Here is an 18,119-nt window from a genome sequence, read left to right as displayed (position 1 = left end):
AATTTTATTTATTTTATTTAGATTAGGAAACACTTTATGTTGTATTCATTTGACATGTAATAAATATTACATTATCTTGTACTTTATTTTGGGAAATAGAATTCGTTTAATTAATCAAAGCAACGGGATGACATATTATGGCACATTTTATCCTTTAAACAACGTTAGGCCCACCTCTGGCGCAAAGAGGTCACATGCATGTTAGGACACGTTGTTGCTTGATATGCTTGTTTGACAACTTGTTTGACTTTATTCGATGAATTATTTGCTACAGGTCTTACTCGACTTTACGTGACCATGACTTTACCTAGATATGTTAATGAGATTAACATCGTTTATACTGTATGTCTATTTTATCTTATTCCCGAACAGAGAGTTGATTCGTGTTGACGCTCGATGGCTGACCATCCTTACATCACGAGGTCAAAGACGTCATCGTTACCTGAACGTAGTTGGGCTGTCCAAGGAAATGAAATTACTATGTCTGATCCGGCCGCATCTGTTCCAACTGGTGTAGAAAACCTCGTGATCGCTAGCAATCTGCCTGAAACTTCCGAACATGGAACTGCTATTCAACGGGATGAACATATCGCCCGCCTGACTCAAGAAATTGAGAATCTACGTGGAGCACTAAATCGGGTTAGGGACTTGACCAATTTATCCATCACACTCCAAAATTCACCTCCTGAACCTAGAAATACTGCACCAGACCCACCTCGTTTCCCATCACTCGAATCCCCAGTTCCTGAGCATTTTCCTCCCCAAAACAATGCACCTACCAACAACAACTTACCTCCGATCACCCCCGCAAATCCACCAAATCTATCATCCGCCTATACTCCCCCACAAAGTCAACCACCCACTTACACTAGCTATACTCCTCCACAAAATCAACCACCCACTTACACTACCTATGCTACTCATAATCCACCACCCATCAACCCACCAAGTCAATCGCTAGTGCACACTCCCTATGTTCCTTTGCCCACCAACACTAATCCACTACCCACAACCACTCCTCTAAACCCATCAAACCAACCACCTGCGAATACCACTTATAACACAACCCCTCCAGTCCAAAACACTCCCATCGCCCAAACTTATCCAACCCAGCATATACACGGGGCACACTTTGTCACCCCTAATGCACAATGCGTTCCTCCGGTATATGCCGCAGAAACACAAACCTTTACCAATCCAATAACGGTCAGGTTCCAACCCGAAGTAGATCAATACGAAGAAATGGAAAAGGATGCAAAGGCAGGGGCAGATAACATATTGCTAAAAGAGATCCACAGTCTCAAAGAAGCAATGAGAAACCTTCAAGTTGCTAGGGGAACCAAGAGTGTAGAATACGAAGATCTCTGTGTTCAACCTGACGTCGATTTACCCGTGGGCTACAAACCGCCGAAATTTGATACATTCAATGGAACAGGCGACCCTCATACACACTTAAGGGCTTATTGTGACAAACTGGTTGGAGTAGGTAGAGACCAGAACATAAGGATGAAGCTCTTCATAAGAAGCTTATCTGGCGAAGCACTTACTTGGTATACACAACAGGACGTCCGTAAATGGCGTGGTTGGAGCGACATGGCGCAAGACTTTATGGACAGATTCAGTTTTAACACCGACATCACACCAGATAGAGTCTACATGACTAAGTTAACCAAGAAATCAGCTGAGACATTCCGCGAGTATGCATTACGCTGGAGGTCAGAAGCGGCCAGCGTTCAACCTCCGATGAATGATAGGGAAATGACTGCTACCTTCATTGAATGCCAGGCTGGCATATTTTACGAGAAAATGATAGGTATGATGGGACAAAAATTCACAGAAGTTGTTCGAATGGGAGAAGCACTGGAAGAAGGAATCAAATCGGGGAAAATTCAGGATCTTATTGCTTTACAAGCAATGAACAAAGCTATACAATCTGGTTCTATCAACGGGATTAAAAAGAAGAAGGAAGATGTCGCTGCAGTCATGAACGCTCAAGGACATGAGCCGAGCCAAGCCATTCCATACTTTAACCACCCACAACAAACTTTCCACCCTTACCACTACCCTGAACCCTACCAAGCTCCACTGCCTCCTTACCCCGTTTACAACACCCAAGCAAACTACTACCAACCCCGAGCACCTCCGCATCAAAACCCACGCCCGTATCAACCCAACCAAGCTCCAACTTACCAAAATCGACCACATACTATACCTAGAGCCCGTCCAAACCCTGACACCAAAAACACCCGTAATTACACTCAGATCGCTGAACCCTTGGCTCAATTGTTCGAAAGAATGAAAGCAGCAGGCATAATACAACCGATTGAAGGAAAAATTCCCGAGCCTATCCCAAAATGGTTTGATGGTTCCAAAAGCTGCGCATACCACTCTGGAGTTGTTGGGCACGCCACTGAAGATTGCTATGGGCTTAAAAACAAAATCGAAGCCCTGATTAAGGAAGGAGTAATTCAGCTCGCTGAAGCTAAGCCCAATGTGGTCAACAATCCTTTGCCTGCTCACGGAAATACCAAGATTTAGAGGAGTCCAGTGCGGAAAGAGTCAGATCAACAACTTTGTCGCTCTCGTGGGAACAATCCAATACAACTACTCGCAACACCAAGGCACTGACAATATGGGGCGCCGAACCAGGAAAGACTCTGAAGAATTGGACTTGTACTCCGTCCTCGATCCGTCGGGAGCCTTGGTAGCATGAACATGTAGTGAACTTGTTTTCTTTTATTGATGCTTGAACCGTACTCAAAATTTTGTTTGTTTTGCTTCACCTTGTGGAAGCTTGAATTGCAAAACTATGAATGCATTTCTGATTTTTCTTAATCATCTACTTTCTACTTTATTTATCAAAACTGTCAACTCTACGATTGTGACATGAAATGTACGAATAGACAACACACATTCCGAGAGAGTAACAAAGAAACTAGGGGGACAAGACAAGATTCCACTCACAAGAATTGAAATAGCCGATAGGTGATAACATAAGCCTAAAAGCTAGCAATTCAAGAAGAAATCAAAGTACGACATTAGGTTAGACAACCTAGTTTGCAACCTTTCCTTTAGTTGCGAACTACGCTTGACCTGATTCCTCGGTGGATACGTAGGCAGCCCACATAGGGACTCGGTCATACTAGGTTAGAATTTTTCCCATTGGCATGCATACGAACTACGCTGACCTGATTCTTTTGGTGGGATACGTAGGCAGCCCACAAAAGGTTCGGTTGCTTTACAACAAAAAATAATAAAAAAAAAATAATAATAAAAAAAAATATCTTATCCGTACGAACTACGTTCCGACCTGATTCCCGTGGTGGGATACGTAGGCAGCCCACATAAGGTTCGGTTACGCTATAACAGAAAAATCAAAGAAAACCACACAGGGCCTGATTCCCTCGGCGGGATTCGTACACTATCAACATATAGATCCGTCACACCTAGATAAAATCCAACAAATCTTTTACCATTTATATAACAGAACTACGCTGACCTGATTCCCTTGGTGGGATACGTAGGCAATCCACATCGGGTTCGGTCCCTTTATTAGAAAACTCAGACCACTTTATGTATTTTACGAACTACGTTCTGACCTGATTCCTTGGCGGATACGTAGGCAACCTATATAAGGTTCGGTCACACCACAACATAAATTTAGCACACCCTTCTGAACCCAAAACTGGGGCATATTTTGGAAAAGATATAGACGAAAGAACGGTTGGACATCGACAAGATTAAGGCTATCAGACAGGAAGTATTATAGACCAATTACTTTAGAAGCGTCACAATCTAAAGTTGGCAGAATATTTTACAACTTACATATGTATACGTTTACATATATATCTTTCCTTACATACATACATTTACATATACATATTTCACAACCTATATACATATAGTCACATTTCCTCATACATATACCTACATGCCTACCTTTCAAATGAAATACTTTCTTTCAATTATTTCACTACTGTTCATCTACCGAGGCTTAAACAGAGGCCACAAGATCCACACAAACAGGATGAATGGAGCGCCAACAAAGCCAAGCTTGGAGTCAACACGAATCAACTTCCCCCTCCCGAACTAAGAATTTTTCTTTGAGTGCAGGAATTAAAAGACCGCGAGATCAACAGTCAAGTCTATCACGACCGAAAAGCATCATCTGGCTCAATATGGCCTCGCCTCAAAAGCCAAACGGCTTTATTTCTAAACTCTATTTTTAATTTTATTTTATCAGAACAACTTTATGACTTCATTAACGAATGTACCTGTTTTAGAGGTTAAAGACGAATCAAATCAGGATTACGCGTCATTAATTCAGCCTGTCGCAATACCGTCAACATCATCAGCCGAACGGCTACACTTTTACTTTGCCCCCTACGTTATCCATTACTTTATCATTCACTTTACCTACTTTAACCACTTTACCCTGAACTCTACAGGAATCAACATCAAAATCCCCGAAGACAACCGGAGACATCATACAACTTCACCCTGGACTTTACGGGAATCATTATCAAATCTCCGAAGACAATTGGAGATGTCATATCATCAAGTCTCCGAAGACAACCGGGGGCATCATTCGGCTATACAACCTCACATGCATAAGCCATACGGCTACATTTTGACTTTACTCTCTACTTTATCATTTACTTTATCGACTTTAACAACTTTACCCTGAACTTTACAGGAATTATCATTGAGCCTCCGAAGACAACCGGAGACATCATCCACTTTACAACTTTATCCTGGACTTTACGGGAATCAGCATCAAATCTCTGAAGACAACCGGAGAGATATCATCAAGTCCCGAAGACAACCGGAGACATCGCATGGCCACACGGCCTCATACGCATAAGCCAGACGGCTACACTTTGACTTTACTCTCTACTTTATCATTTACTTTACCAACTTTAACAACTTTACCCTGAACTTTACAGGAATTATCATTGAGCCTCCGAAGACAACCGGAGACATCGTTTGGCTATACAACCTCATCAGCATATCATTGAGTCCCGACAACCATCGGAGACATCACCCGGCTACACGGCCTCACCTGCATAAGCCAAACGGCTACACACTTATTTTACTCCTTACTTCATTCCTTTATTTCGCCATCTACCTTACCACTTTAATGAATTTACCTTAAAATTCGTAGATATCATTTATCATCGAGTCCCGGAAGACAGCCGGGGACCTTATCACTATCATCTGCAAATGCAACTGGAAATATTATCACATCCTCAGCATACGCATCACGCATTCATTCAAGTCCCTGAAGACAATCAGAGACAACATTAGCCACACGGCTTCACTTTCATTCCCACACTCATATTTACTATCATTTTACACTCTTTACAGTTTTACACTTTCAACTCTATTACTAATTTTGACATGAATTTCAGTTTTGGCAGAAAACACAGCCTGCAGGGACGCAACACAACATGGAACTTTATCTTACGCAGTGAACTGGGGCAAATTTGCTGAAGAGGAATATCAAACTCATAAGCAAGGGTCACGAATCTACTCTCGAACTCAATTCCGCCTATGTCCACAAACACGTGATACGTAGGTTAATTTCTCTTTCACATCTCCTGCTAAAACTCTACTAAATCTACTCTTTTCACAATCTCATATTCCTTTCTACACCCCCAGCGTTTCCATAACTCAACACTGGGGCATCTTTGAAGAATTTACGCCGTGTCTAGTAGAGTCCTGCTTATGGGCGTATTGCACGCCACGTTTATAATTAAGATACTATAAGCCTATGTTCCGTTCTCGTCACCTGTGCACTACCCTTACAAAGTTATAAATCCATTCTCTCTACAGGTTTGGCCACGATTCTTTCCATACCATCATATTTTCCATCAATTTTCCTAAACCGTACTTTCTTACAAACTCATATTCGTCAGTCCAAACAAAATTGGCTACTACGTCAACTTCTTCGCCCGAAGACTCTTACATCATCTCCGGTCGAAGAGGGGCATCTGTTGACACCCAATTTTGTCCCTCTTTTATTTAATTTGCCCGGGTTTTTTAATTTACTAACGAGCTAAATACTTTATTTTTCGCGATATTTTATTGCTACTACTATTAATATCACAACTTTTATTTTTTAACATTATAAGCATTACTTTATCACAAATTTCAAACGGTTAGTCATCGTCTCGTTTTCGGGTTCGGATTCGTCAAATTAATTACAAGACAACACTTGGTAAAATCCTTACTTTCTATACACTAATTACTATTTATCTTCACATAATAGATATTGTACTAGTCACTAAATTAAAAGCCCGAAGATAATTAAAATAGCGGAGGAAGGACCAACAATTTTCAGCCAAATTAATGGCCTAAAATACAAATGCAATATTATTTCCCTACCAAACAACCTACATGTTAATACCCAACCCACATTTTCAACCCATATTCAAATTAATGGGCCAGCCCAAACGGACCAGCCCAATAGAATTCGTCCGACCCGGCCCACCCCTTTATTTTCCTCCTTACCCTAAATCCCTAAACCCGCCTCCTTCCTTTCTCTTCCTCTTTATCTTCACCCGCCTCCTCTCCTTCCCTTTCTCTTTCTCCTTCCTTTCCTCTCGCCTCCATCCTCACGTTCCCCTCCACCTTTATACCAGCCCACGTTCCCTTGTCCCCTACACGCTGCTCCCCACTCCGTCTCTCTCTTACGCTCCTCTATTTGTTTTTTACCAAACAAAGTCCTATAAAGCGGGGGATTTTTTGGGGGTTACGGGGGCAAAAAAAAAGGACATTGTTGAATAACAATCTTTACTTTCTATTTCCTAGCATTTTTCGTTCAATTCGTCAAAAGTGAATACAGAGCTTTAGTTCACAAAAATCCGTAATATTTTCGTTCGAATTCGTTTGGCTCAAGGTTCGGGTCTATTCATAACGAGAGAGTAGATTTGACGACATCGACGCCCCATTCACTGCGACCACAAGAGGTAAATTTCCTATCTCTTTTACCCCTTTTATTGGATTTTTAGTTATGCTTTGCTAAGTTTAGTATCAGTTTAAGCTTGATGTGGTTCATTATGTCTACCAAGTTAATTTTACCTAGTTCGAACAGAGTAATTAGTTAAGTGGTAATTTTGTTTAGTCGAAGATGTCTGTTAAGTTATTTGCCGGCTATATTGATTAAATAATGTTTATGTGGATGATCGGATTCATAATGATCAAAGATTGTGTTCATCGGGTGTGAATTACTGTCGTTATACTACTAGCTTTAAATTTCTTGTGCATGACTTGATCTCGGTTGTTTATCTCATATGACTTTGTATGTTGACACCATGAGTAATATATAGACTGATGTATACCTCTTGAAGCATTGCTTGTGTTTGTTCTAATGCATAATTTGGTAATCTGTCTAGGTAACTTGATTCCTGTGGGTCTGATTCTGTATTTCTCAAAATATAAATGGGGTTTTGATATATGCTTGTATTTAGAACAATTGGTGATTACTTTCCTCTATGTTGTCCATGTCAACTTAGTTGTTAGTTACATCTGTTATTTGATTGCCTGTGGGTACATTGAGAATGTTCTGTCGCATAGTTGGAAGTTGTTGTCTAATGGATAAAAAAGGCTATTTTACAACTTCCAGTGATATCAAGTGCTAAAATTAACATATGCTGCAGATGTGTGTGTTATGTATAATTGAATGTGCTTGGAATAAAAGTTCAGTCTTCGTACTTGTTAGTTGTTCCTCAGGGTCATGTAAACCCACATCTGTTATGATAATATATTAAAAAAAAAAGAGGGGGGGGGGGGGGGGGGCCTGAGCTCTGAACTTTCAGCTTTTTTATCTTCAACTAAGAAATCCTTTCTTGTAAACTGAGTTTCGAATCCAAAATATCCTTAAGGTGCTTTTTGTAGACTGTTATTGCATTAGAAGGATTGTAGCCATAATGTTCGATGCCATTTTGTTATTTAGCTGACTATGACTAACTTAAGGGATTGAGAGAATGTTTATTTGAATGCACAGTATTATGGGATGAAACCTTGTAAAGGATTTATGCCTTCCTTTTTTTTTGAACCCTGTCCTCTTCAGTTTTGCTCTCTGTTTTTTTTCTTTCTCTCTGTTCTTTACCACATTTTAGAAATGATCCGAATTTGCAAATGTCCTTGAATGCCTTTGTGTTTGCCAAAATCAGTTTGTTGCGTGTTCCTTAGCATGCCTGCGAGCCTCGAGTCAACTTTGGAAGCTCTTGCACATTGAACAAATATTATCTTCTTCTTGCCTCATCATCGTCATTCGTTGCTTCATGCTTCATTCATAGAGTTTAGATGCTTCTGTCGTAATATTCGTTAGTGATTAATGAGGTTAGTATAGGGAGCAATATGAAATTTGTACCATGGGTGATTTCCAGTTGTAATATCCGTTGTACTAATACCATTATATGCCTATTGGATTAGATATCTTTAATATCAGTGTTGTAAAGAAAATTCAGTACTCCAAACGCTGATTCCATGGACGATGTTTCCCACAAATTTTCTGTTGCTTCTCATTTCTTGCCTCTTTCTGTATGTGCCATGAAAATTAGCATGCGCCACTTGCCAAATTTCTTGACAATTAAATAACTGATTGTTCGGGTCTTAGGTACTTAGTCATGTATATGTTTATAGGTTCTCCTTTGTACGAACATGTTGACGCGGATTAAACGAAACTGCTGCTGCATGTTAAGCATGTTAAACTGCTGTTGCTGCGAATTAAACATGTTTCTACTGCAGTTTTGGGCTTGAATACAATCGCTTTTTTATTGCACTTTGAGTCTTTCTCTATTGCTGCTTAGTAGCCATTTTGGACTTATATGCCTCTAAATCTTGGAATGCTTGGCTGGTACAGTTCTAGGGGGGGAATAATCACTAAAACAGTGAACCATTTGAGCATTAATTATTAGTTGAAACGTTCTACTAAGTTTACTTGGCTTAATCCTTTCTAAAAGCTGCTGTATTGATGCTTCATTTTGTTGCTGTGTCTTCTTTGAAATTTATGCTAATATTTACCCTTTTCTTTACATGTATACATCGGAGAAAAATGGAGTCCTAATTCGGGACTCATCATCTGCCGCATTCGGTGTTGGGCCAAAACCCAACGAAATCTTCATCTCGAGTCATCCTCAACCCGCAACATACAAAAGAAAAAAAAATCTTGGGCCATGCCCATATAGCAAAGAACCGAACGCCACAAGCCTTTAAATGGGCTAGGCCCATCTACTTTCTCTACTCTATTCCTTTTTTGTATATTTGACTTGCACGGATTGACTAACATTTATCTTAGTTTGCTGTTTTCTTAGCTTAGACGAATCCTAACGGGGTTCATAAGAACTGTAGTTTTGGAAGATCAAGTAGGATCATTTAAAAAATCTGGAATGAAATTAATGTTAGTATTTATAAATTTCTTGGGTTAAATAAAAAATGTCTTTCCAAAAGAACATCAAAGGCCAAACAATAACTATACCTTCCAAATAGGTCATGTTGATTTAGGAATACTTTTAAAATAATGAAGACTTGTATCTTTTAAACATTAAAGACCTCTCAGATATCTGGCGATACCATCACATTTTAATACTGTAAAACCTTAAATTTACTAATATTAATCTTATAGTGATTCCTTCTAAATGGGTAGTTGATATAATTTATTTTCCTCAAATATATTTATGCAACATTGTACAGTCTTGCGTTTTCTTCAGTTTGTTTATAACTAAAATTATTTTATGCAAATTGTTATTTTTCTACAAGTCCTATTTTAAATAGCACTCTTACATGTCTATCTATAACATTAATAATAATTACAAAGCTATTTTCTTTTTCTATAATATTATGCTTACACTTAGCCTTATTAATTAAGCCCTATCGGTTAACCATTGTTAATGGGTCTTAAAGGGTGCCTAATACCTTCCCTTTAGACTAATTGAACCCTTACCTAGAATCTTAAGTTTCGCAGACTTTAAACAGAGTTAACTTTAAACATAACTTTAATGAACTTTAGGTGTCCTAATTCACCATAAATAATTAGGTGGCGACTCTTTAAAACAAATAACAAAAAAAACAGGAATCTCCAACATGTCGTATTTCAACCTTAACTCTTCCGGGTTAAAATGGGGTGTGACATTAAGTAGTTCACATCAATTCACTCTAATGATAACTCGATTTAGTGCATACTGACTTAGTATATCATATTTCCTGACTCAAAATACATCAAATTGATTAGGTATATACATTGATTACTAAATATCGTTGATTTCCTTTGTTTATCATTAACTATGGGTGAATCAAGTAGTTCACAGTGCATACTGACTTAGTAGATCATCTTTCCTGACTCAAAATACCATCAAATTGATTAAGTATTATATGTTAATAACTAAATATCATTGATTTCATTTGTTTATCACTAAATATGGGTGAATCAAGTAGTTGATATCAATTCACTCTAATGATCATTGGATTTAGTGCATACTGACTTGGTAGATCATCTTTCCTAACTCAAAATACCATCAAATTGATTAAGCATTATAAATTGATCACTACATATCGTTAATTTCCTTTGTTTATCATTAAACATCATTGATTTCCCTTTGTTGATCACTAAATATGGGTGAATCAAGTAGTATCTGTTGCAACTACTGTAATATCTGTTGTAGCAAGTGTAGTATCTGTTGCAACAATTGTAGTATCTGTTGCAGCAAGTGACATAGTTGTTGAACAAGTCCTTACTCTTGTTGGATAAACACAACAAGTTACCCAGTTTCTGCAACAAGTCACTCCACTTGTTGGAAAAACCCCAAAATGTAACTTAGTTGTTGCAACAAGGCCTGTCAGTTGTTGCAACAGATTGCTTACTTGTTGAAAATCTTTTAGCAGTTAGATAAAACCCAACAAGATAGTAGTTGCTGCAACAGCCAACAAGTCCTGTTACTTGTTGGATAAAACACAACAAGTTACAGAGCTGTTGCAACAGATTCATTAGTTGTTGGAAATTATTCAGCAATTTACTAACCTCAGAATACACACATTTGTGATTGAACACGATCAACATATCATATAAACTAAGTTCACAAACACCAAGAACAGAAATTATCATTCTAAAAAAAAAATAACATTAAAATGTCATAAAGTTCCAACAAATAACTATTATTACAACACAATGCAATTAACAATTATGGATCATTTCGGTTTGGACATGTTATTTTTTGTGCCAACTGTTTTGCATAAAGAGCATTTGTTTTTTCTCGTTCGCAATGATTCCCCGATTCCATGCCTCCTCTTTGTCCGCCTTCTTCCGGATTTGGTAGGATCAACATATGGAAGAGGTATCTCTCTCTAATTCAAAACTTGTTTTCAAGTTTTTTTTTTTTGGGGTGGGGTGGGGTGGTGCAAAAAAAAAAATTCAAAACTTTTTGTAAAGCAATTTTTTTTTGGGGTAGGTGGGTGGAGCAAGAAACCAAAGAAAAAAAAATTCTTTTCAATTTTTTTTGCTGGTGGGGGGGGGGGGGGGGAGGAGGGGGGGGGGGGTGCAAAAAAACAAAACAAAAACTTTTAAAAAATAAAATTAATTTTTTTTGGGAGGTAAGGGGTGGGGTGCCAAAAACATAAACTTTTCAAAACTTTTTTTTTTAAAATAAAATTAATTTTTTTGGGAGGGTGGGGGTGGGGGGATAGGGAGGGGGGCGTGGTGGGGACTGGGGGCAGGGGTGGGGGTGGTGCAAAAAAAAACTTTTAAAAATCTTTTTTTAAAAAAATAATTTTTTTGGTGGGGGTAGGGGTGGGGGGTGGGGGTTGTGCAAAAAAAAACTTTTAAATTTTTTTTTTAAAAAAATATATTTTTTGGTGGGGGTGGGGGGCAAGGGAGGGGGCGTGGTCGGGGGGTGGGGGTAGTGCAAAAAAACAAAAAAAAAACATTTAAAAATCTTTTTAAAAAAAAACATTTTTTTTGTGGGGGGTGGGGGTGGGGGGCAAGGGAGGGGGCGTGGTCGGGGGCTAGGGGCAGGGGGTGGTGGTGGTGGTGGTGCAAAAAAACAAAAAAAAAAATTAAAAATCTTTTTTAAAAAAAAACATTTTTTTTGGTGGGGGGTGAGGGTGGGGGGCAAGGGAGGGGGCATGGTCGGGGGCTGGGGGCAGGAATGGAATTGGTGGAAAAAAACAAAAAAAAAACTTTTCAAAATCTTTTTCAAAAAAACATTTTTTTTGGTGGGGGGTGGGGGCAAGGGTAGGGGATGGGGTGGGGGGATAGGGGTAGGGAGGGGGTGGGGCAAGGGACAAAGTGTTAAAAATAAAACTTGAGGGCAAAGTATTAAAATAAAGTTGAGGGTCAAAGTGTCAAAAACAAAACTATTGGACAAACTCAAAACTCCTTAATCACTAATAAAAAATCATCATCTCTGCTCAATAATTAAAACTTGAATCATCTCCCCTCAATTTTAAAACTTAAAAGTCACTTATATTTAAATGCCCAACAAACATGGGTTCAAGGTTCTTCCCGTTTTTTTTTTTTTTTAAAGCCCATTTTTGGTGTTTCTTTTTATATTTTTCATTTTAACCATAAGGCACAAAATCGGAGTAGTTTTTGGGGGGATTTTTTTAACCTAAGATAAGATGATATTATATGTACACCTAGTCATCAAGCCTTTTTTTTTTCTACCCGACGTCCTGTACTCGCATTAGAGCCTGACTATATTCAGATTCTGCCGCTTTAGGCAGTGACAGAGCCAGAATTTTCACTAAGAGGGTTCAAAATATAAAAAGTAAACACACGCAGAAGCCAAAGGGGGTCAATATCTACTATATATATATATATATATATATATACATAAAAAATAATTTTAATCATGTATAAATGGTGTAATTTTTCGTCGATACCTGACTCCGCCCCTGCCCGTAGGGCCTCATTTGGGGAGAAGCGCTCCCTATCGAGTATTTTTTTTTCATACGCAGGGCTCGAACGCGAGACTTCTGATTAAGAGAGGAACAAACCCATCCGTTGCACCACATCCTTTGGTGGTTAATCATCAAGCATGAGTTCCATTTATTGGCTGTATTAACGTTTAAAATAAGTAGACTGGATAAGAGGGGTTGTTCAGATGGCCTACACCCTCACCTACAACCCCACGGTATCAAAGGGGAATTAAAAATAAAAAATAAAAATAGACTCGTTTTGATATCAGGTGCAGTAAAAAGAAAAATAACATCATTTTTGGTATTCTTTTTGTACGTAAAATCTGTCGAATCTGATAGTGATGGAAGCTCCTATCCTAAGTAGTAGGAGTAATTTTTGCTGTCTTTGATATTTACAATCCTCCCTCTATGTAATATTTATTCTACTTCACCTTGGTGTTTTACTTATAATTTATGTTACTATATCTTATTCTAACTTTAATTTAAAGTTCACATTAAAAGCATGTCTTGAAATTTCGTTTAATGAAAAGGTATCCTAAAGATGATCTGCATCAGCGTTATATTATGGTAAAATTTGATGATTCAATCATTTTGCTTAATCTTTTGATTGAAATTTGAAAATATCATATCATGGGTCAAATTGGATAAATATATGCCATACAACTGTTAACTATTAAGAATCTTGTATATACGACTGTGACCCCCCTTTTGACTTACTCGACTCCCAAACACGTTGTAATATGTCTGTTCTTATTTCACAGTCCAAGATAAAGGTCGTCTTCCGATAAGACCATACCTTGAAAAAGTGCGGTCTATGCTAGAAGGCTTAATAATCCTCCTCATTGAGGTAGAGTTCACAAATAGCCACTTTTTAGTTACTGTAAATTGAAAACTAGGTAAGTTTCAAATTCCATCACTCTATGGTAAGTTTCAAATTCCATCACTCTATGACAACGGCTATTATTCAAAGACGAAGTTGAAAGTAGGCAGTGAGCGCTATTTCATCTCCTTATTGCTAGTGCAGTTTAAAAGTGGCAACTTTTTGTTAAAATCTGCAAATGGTGTATTTATATCTTTTATTTTTCCTAAGCAAAAGAGGTGGCTGGAAACCACAATTGAACAAAAAAAAAAACGAGATAAGCGACTTGTTCTAGGGTCGAAGGAGAAGCACTGATCTCATTTATGGCCCAATGAATATGACAACAATCCAATCCACACTTGGGTGTATGGTGTAGCCGTCAAGCACATGGGGAACTTTAATGCAGAATAAATAACTCAAGGCATTAAATGCAATATGTTACTGAATTGGGAAAGCTTTGCTAACTCTGATCAAATTTACAGGATGATGAAACAATAGTTAATGGACAAAGAGAGACATGGTCTCTATCAGTCTCAGACATAATATCTGTGAACAAGGTGATTGCAGTTGTTAAAAAAGAATGTTGCCATGCTAATCAAGATTCAAGATATCAGATCTCCAACCACAAGCAGCTTTTCCAGTACCCAACTAACAAACAAACTTTGTTTTGAATCTTGATAACAAAGTTATTAACAATCTTAAACAAACCTGTTTTGCCAATGTCGATGAAGTTAGCCGTGAAATTTATTCTAGCAAGCAACAAACAGCAAACAGATACTCTTAATCTATGCATTTCACAAGTACCATGTAATTGATCTTTTTGCACATAACACCAAATTTCTAAATTCAAAAAGTTATGAATACATTAGATTACAAAAATAGATATATCTAAATGTATAACAGGTATGATGATTGAGAATTAAGAATCCTCGACATCCTCTGGCAGAAACCCCTGATTAGCATATTAAGCTCACTTCCTGTAGGAACCATGTAAAGATCTTGGAGAACCCTCAAAGAGATCCAAAAGGAAGTTCTCCAAATCATCCGCAGTATACTTTATGTGCTTATCACTTACATTGTTGGTGTGTCTTCCAACAAATGTCCTGTATGCCTGAATAACCTTGAGTGATGTTGAGATTCGAAGATCTTCACGAAGTTGACTATCTGGGATTGACCATCCTGTCTGGCTCTTGTAAACATCCTCAAATGAAACATAAAAGTTGTATAGTCTCTCCTTGAGAAGAGTTCTCGAGATAGAATTCGAGCCTGGATTCGTTAGCCCTTCATCTCGAAGTAAAGAGAGGATAGAGCTCCAAGTAGCTCTCTCATAGCTCATTGCATGGTGTTGGAATTTCCAATTATGTTTTCTGATCCAACCATCGCCTAGTATTGTTCTTAGATTGGAATTCTTCACCTTTTCAGCCATGTAATGAATATTATTCATTAAGAAAAGGTGACCTAGTGATTCATCCTTGTATAACCTGGACTTATCCTCAAGGTTGCATTCCAAAATCGAAGTAAAGGATCGAAAATGTTGAGCCAGCGGAGAAATATAACACCGTCTCTCTGCGTTATCTTCATCTCTATCGGGTGTCATGTCCACTGAATCTTCCTTTTCATGGCCCTTCAGAAGCTCATCAAGTGTCTTGCTATAATCTATAAGAGTTTTCATGTAGTTCATAACATACCTTGTGAGATGGTGTATTCCACCACCCGGAAAAGGATTGGCCGATATGCTGGAAGCAACAGCATTTTCAAATTCCAGAAATGTCGCCTTTGCACAATCTCCCAAGTTTCTAAGGATTACCTGGCATTCTGTTCGAACGCATAAACCTGCCTCATCGGAGTACATAGCATCAATATCTGGGATAAGATCTGCAAGCACTTCATACATGTCAAGAATCCGAATCAACTTCTCCGGTTGATGAGGGCCAATAGCTATAGCTTCGCCAAAATTCAGAAGCTGCAAGATTGAAGCTTTCGAGGCCTCAGCAAAGCAAACTGAACTAACTGATTCCAGCTCACTAAAAATCTGATCACTTAACCATTTTTCACTAGCAAGGTAAATGCGAACAAAGATCTTCATAGCACGTATCCACCTCCTGATTTTGGAGTTCAATGACTTCCATTCCATCTTTAACACATCCTCGATGCTCAACTTCTCTACTTCAAGAATAAAGAGGCAATCATCCAAACCATCTTTTCGAACATTAATAAATGCCTGAGAACACTCGCGACCATAATTTGAATCGAACATCAAATTGGCAATGCATCTTAGATCAGGAATAACATCTGGATGGACCAATTCAATAATAAACTCCTCCGAGCTCCTACTCATACTATCTCTTTGAACCACATTATCCTCAACCGAGTCATCCCCAAACGAAACAATAGAGCCATCATCTAATGTATCGTCTTCGCTTGAACGAAAAGACATATGCTCCGGCTCAAAAGGCTGCCTATTGTGAACAAGCAAATGCGTAAACTCTTCCTCAAGACGATTCATCGCTGTTTGCAAAAGATCGTGAGCCCTACGAAGAAGCTCATCCTCTTTGCTACCTTTAACCAAGTTCAAACTCTCCAATCTCTCAATCAATTTTCGAGCTTGATCGACATATCTCAAATACTCATATGCTTCTTCTTGGCCACAATCCCATATCATTGACTTACCCACTTCCCAGCTCATAACTTTACTATGCACTAAAGTAAACTCCTCCTCTAGCTCAATAAACTGATCCTCAGTTTCATCAGCTTCCTCATCTTGGGGTTCACTCACTCTAGTTATGGAAGACAATTGAGTGCCTAGATCAGCCAAGATTTTTCTAGCATCATCGGTTAAAGTCCTATTTGACCCTAATGCTTTCACAATGTTCTGTGCAGCAGCTATTAGGTTTTCTTCTTCTTCTTCCATTTGGGGGACTGAAGGTTCACAGTCTCCCATATAATCCAAGAACTAAGGAAATCAGCTCAAGGGTAATCCCAAACAGGTAAAAATTGCAACTTTAGAAGTCCAATTGGGAAACGAAAGATAGAGCTAAGAAATTACTATCAGCAAGAAACTTCACCAAGAATGATATCAATATGGATATACCTGAACAAAGATCAATACTTTAAAATCAACCCAAATCTCTTTTTGAAGGCAAAACAACTAAAGTATGTAGGAAATATAAAAATGGGGCGGCAGGGTATAATAAGAAGATAAAAAGTAGCAAACTTTAGGTATAAACTAAAGTGGGAAATTTCAGAATCAGCAAAACAACGGACAGAAGCAAGAATTAGAGGAAGCTGAAAATGCACAAACCTCAAAGCTCAAATCTTGAATATGCAGAAAGAGAACAAATTAGCAAACAAGATCCATATATATATAGCAGAGGGGACTCAAAGTAAAGGAAAGAGCAAAAGATGAAATGAACTGACCCTTTTTAGCACAGTAGTTTTATGATCAGACAAAAAATGTTAAAAAAAGAAGGGTGTTTTCCTAGGAGAAATGAAGCTGAAAATTTGCACAGAAAACCGACCTTCTAAAAATATATGTCCATCATGTGGGTAGCTGCTTCCTATTGGAGTAACTTCGTTTTTGGGCTTTGGAGAATGGCCAGTGCTGCTTTGACCTTCAGTCTTCGAGGAATATATTGAGAAATTTACCTGACAGTGGACCTTGCGTGTAGAACTCTTATATTTAAAGAATGAAGTATTCAAGTTAAAATATTCTAATATAAAAAGGTTTTTATTGAAGCATTAATAAAAGAGTATATGAAATGGAATTGTGACAGTACAAGTACTCTTGCAGCAAAGAGAAATAACATGACCAAGATAAAGTTTTATGTACCAATAATATAAATATTTTTTACACGATTACTTTTTCTAGGAGCCAGCAAGAAGTAATTGCTTGTAATTTAGCGTAAAATAGGTATTTCATCCGTCTCAAATTATTTGTCATGATTATTAAAAATATTTATCTCAAATCATTTATCGTTTCAAAAGTTCAAAGCATAATTAATTATTTTTCTCTATTTTACCTTTAGTAAAATTTTATCATTAATGGAGATGACACATAAATAGAATAAATATTTAATTGAGAGAGATTACAACTTAGATGTAAATAAGGATAAAGTGAGTCAAATACCCTTCCTAATTAATATTTCTTAAAAGGCATGGAAAAAAAAGTAATTGTGTAAAAAATATTGATTACTCTTTTTTTTTATCCGAATGAAGTATTTATTGATAGATTATGTAAATATCTATCATTTCTTAAAAAGCATGTAAAACAAAACAAAAAAACAAAAAATAATTTAAGACGACGAAAGTAGCCTATAAAAGGCAAAGACAGTAGGTAATTGCA

General features: G+C 37.8%; 1 protein-coding gene across 3 annotated transcripts; it reads right to left on the bottom strand.

Annotated features, from left to right (window-relative positions):
* Positions 1–14,578: 14,578 nt before the first annotated feature.
* Positions 14,579–17,448, bottom strand: LOC132621391 (exocyst complex component EXO70E2-like). 3 transcript variants are annotated; one of them, XM_060335641.1, is made up of 2 exons: positions 17,296–17,448; positions 14,579–16,868 (listed from the first exon to the last, which is right to left on the bottom strand). In XM_060335641.1, the coding sequence occupies exon 2, from the start codon at positions 16,716–16,718 to the stop codon at positions 14,748–14,750; it is 1,971 nt and encodes a 656-aa protein (XP_060191624.1). In that variant the 5' UTR covers positions 16,719–16,868; positions 17,296–17,448; the 3' UTR covers positions 14,579–14,747. The 3 variants fall into 3 exon arrangements, with proteins under 3 accessions (XP_060191624.1, XP_060191625.1, XP_060191626.1); XM_060335642.1 differs by having other exon boundaries at positions 17,079–17,383; XM_060335643.1 differs by having other exon boundaries at positions 17,195–17,383.
* Between the last annotated feature and the right edge of the window lie 671 nt (positions 17,449–18,119).

The sequence above is a fragment of the Lycium barbarum genome, chromosome 12, assembly GCF_019175385.1.
Source record: "Lycium barbarum isolate Lr01 chromosome 12, ASM1917538v2, whole genome shotgun sequence".
In the NCBI taxonomy this organism is placed as follows: Eukaryota; Viridiplantae; Streptophyta; class Magnoliopsida; order Solanales; family Solanaceae; genus Lycium; species Lycium barbarum.
The sequence above is the reverse complement of the archived record's forward strand: the minus strand, read 5'-3'. Positions and strand labels throughout refer to the sequence as shown.

Coding starts and splice junctions, on each gene's coding strand:
- LOC132621391 (XM_060335641.1), bottom strand. CDS start 16,718: ATGGGAGACTGTGAACCTTCAGTCCCCCAAATGGAAGAAGAAGAAGAA.